This window comes from Montipora capricornis, chromosome 10, assembly GCF_036669925.1.
Source record: "Montipora capricornis isolate CH-2021 chromosome 10, ASM3666992v2, whole genome shotgun sequence".
In the NCBI taxonomy this organism is placed as follows: domain Eukaryota; kingdom Metazoa; phylum Cnidaria; class Anthozoa; order Scleractinia; family Acroporidae; genus Montipora; species Montipora capricornis.
In genome coordinates, this window is record NC_090892.1 from 8,699,282 (window position 1) to 8,701,781 (window position 2,500).

At 41.4% G+C, this 2,500-nt stretch overlaps 1 protein-coding gene across 1 annotated transcript in view; it reads right to left on the reverse strand.

Annotated features, from left to right (window-relative positions):
* The window catches only part of LOC138021383 (adenosine receptor A1-like), a 3,652-nt gene extending 2,114 nt beyond the window's left edge, over positions 1-1,538 (reverse strand). The window contains exon 1 of the mRNA XM_068868247.1: positions 1-1,538. This exon is cut by the window's left edge and continues 2,114 nt beyond it. Within this exon, the coding sequence (XP_068724348.1) occupies positions 1-826 (826 nt within the window). The 5' untranslated portion in view covers positions 827-1,538.
* Positions 1,539-2,500: the final 962 nt, after the last annotated feature.

Below are 2,500 nucleotides of genomic sequence, written 5' to 3' on the forward strand. Positions count from 1 at the left end.
AGATGCACACGCAGGTATAAATATAAATGTAGGCTAATTTTACCGACTCCGTGTAACCTAGTGTTCTGTGTGCGAATAAAAGGCCCATTAACGGAACATTTGATATAACAAACAAACCTAGTATGTAAATCAGCGTAAGTTTTGACGTACTGTGTTTTGACATATTTCGCATCGATATGGCGTTTTCTTGACTAATTATCATTCGACGGTGCCTTCTGACTTCCAAGTAGATTCTAGAATATGCCGACAAAGTGACGAGTAAACAAGATGACAGGAAGGTAGCTGTTATTGCATTGAATATTCTCAAATCGATCACGAACCACAGCCCCACTGTAGTTATAACTACAAACCACAGAATAATAACGGTGACCAGTGTCCGGAAGTTCGTAATGATTTCCTTGCGCCGGAGACTGAAGCGCAGCTCGAGATAACGTTCAACGCTTATGGCTGCCAGTGTCAAGGCTGATATACCATAGCAAAGCCGGAACGTGATTTCCGAAGTTACTCTTGTAGCGCAATATATGTTCAGATTACCTTGTATTTCCCCAATTTTGTGCGCCACAAAAGAAGGTTGAGCTATTAAGCCCACTGTAAGGTCAGCCATGGCCAAGGAGCAAAGTAATGTGTAAGCAGGACAATGAAGCGAGGGCGTCATTTTGTACGTCAAGATTGTGAGAGAGTTCCCCAGTATGGCGGTCAAGGAGAAAACGGAGTTGACTAAAGCTGCTAGAATGTTTGTGACATGTAGGAAAGCAGAGCTGGCCATGTTAACGTCCAATTCGAAACAGCTGAATGCGGGGTCCAGTTTTGTCGTCAGGTTTGCCATATTCGAGCTTTCATGAAGATTATCTGCGGCGGCACTGCTCAAGGAAGATAGGAAACTGAACACAACCAAAGAGCAATGTGGATTCTCAAAATTCTCAAATAAGAGAATCACCTGGCTTGTGAGACACAAGCCAGGTGTCGCAGGAATCCCGCAGCGATAAGATAATAAAACAGCTCGCTTTGGGCTTACGTTCTTGTTAACATAGCAAACACATAACCGATCGAGATTGCTTTACTTTTATATGGAAGATTTGTCAATCAGCTGTCTACACACACAGATCTCTGTCCAATGACAGACTGCCAGCGAAACCCATTGTTTCCTTTTTCCAGTATGAATATTACATGGAACTTTAACAACCCTAATCATTGTAATTATCAGTTATGTCTCTGTTTTCCTATATTGTATTACTTACTTTAGAGAGCCACTGGTTTGCTAGTAGATTTACATTATTTTGTGTTACCCTCGATACATAAAGACGTTCCTTACTTACCTACCCACCTACCTTGGCTACCTACGCTTTTAGTGTTAGATGTTTATGCCTACAAGTGCAATGATATATGTTGTCGGTCAAATCCGGAGTCAGGTTGCAATTGAATACGTTTTTAGCTAAGCTAAATTGATGATCCTCATTTTACCTATGGTTGAATAACACCCAACGACTAATTTGTTGTAAATTGTATTATTATACCCCAGTTAATGAAAATAAATGTTATTAAGGCATTTTCTGGTGTTTTTCAGTGTTGCTGGGAAAACATTATCTGTTCCTTTTTCCCAGCAAGACATACAAGAAATTTCCCAGCCAGCTAGATAAAATTGGTTGGTTTGCCAGCCAGCTGATCAAATTTATTTCCCAGCCAGGAATTCCGCGCGCTTTCAAATCCCTCGATCCAAAACGACCGGACAAAAGCGACAAAACCGGGACAAAACAGGTTTTTTTCCGCAAGCGCAATCACTCTGACCAGCCGTCGTATGTTTGTGAGTACTCTCTGGAGAGGGAACGGTTCCTTTTTTTTTAGTCGTCCTCAGTCTTCAGAGTTTCTACAGCCAGCTCGGGTTGAAATGCTAGAAAAAGTCAGTAATTCCCAGGCAAAACCTCTATCAATAACAAAATTTCCCAGCCAACTATTGGAAACACCTCTATTTTTGCCAGCCAGCAAGATTCTTCTTTGGGAACAGATAATGTGAGGAACAGATTCGTTCGGTGCCCCTGGAATAAGCCCTCTACCTAGGCCTGGCTAGTTTAAATCAGCTATCAACCTCCCAAATAGGACTGAAAACACCTATAACTTGCCCTCAAGCTATCACTGTCTTATGATCTCAACACATCGTCATGTTTCGTATCATCTTATCGGTTCAGTGTCGGTTTCTGTATTCATACACCTATCCATTCAGTCCGGCTCAACAACATCGTAAGGGAACAAAGAACTGTACTATGCAGTATGCACTTACCCGTACTCGAACTTGGACCCTCTAGATCGCAACGACGAACGTGCTCAACCCAACACAGTTCTTTTCATTATTTACTGTTGAAGTAAATTGATATCCATGTATAATAACCAAAACTAATCCTAACCTGACCCTAATTTTTCTAGGCTTAATTTAGGCTCCAAAAAAAGTCCTTCAGTTCATCTGAGTGCGTATTCAACTTAGGCAAAACGAGGTCGCATCTCAAAT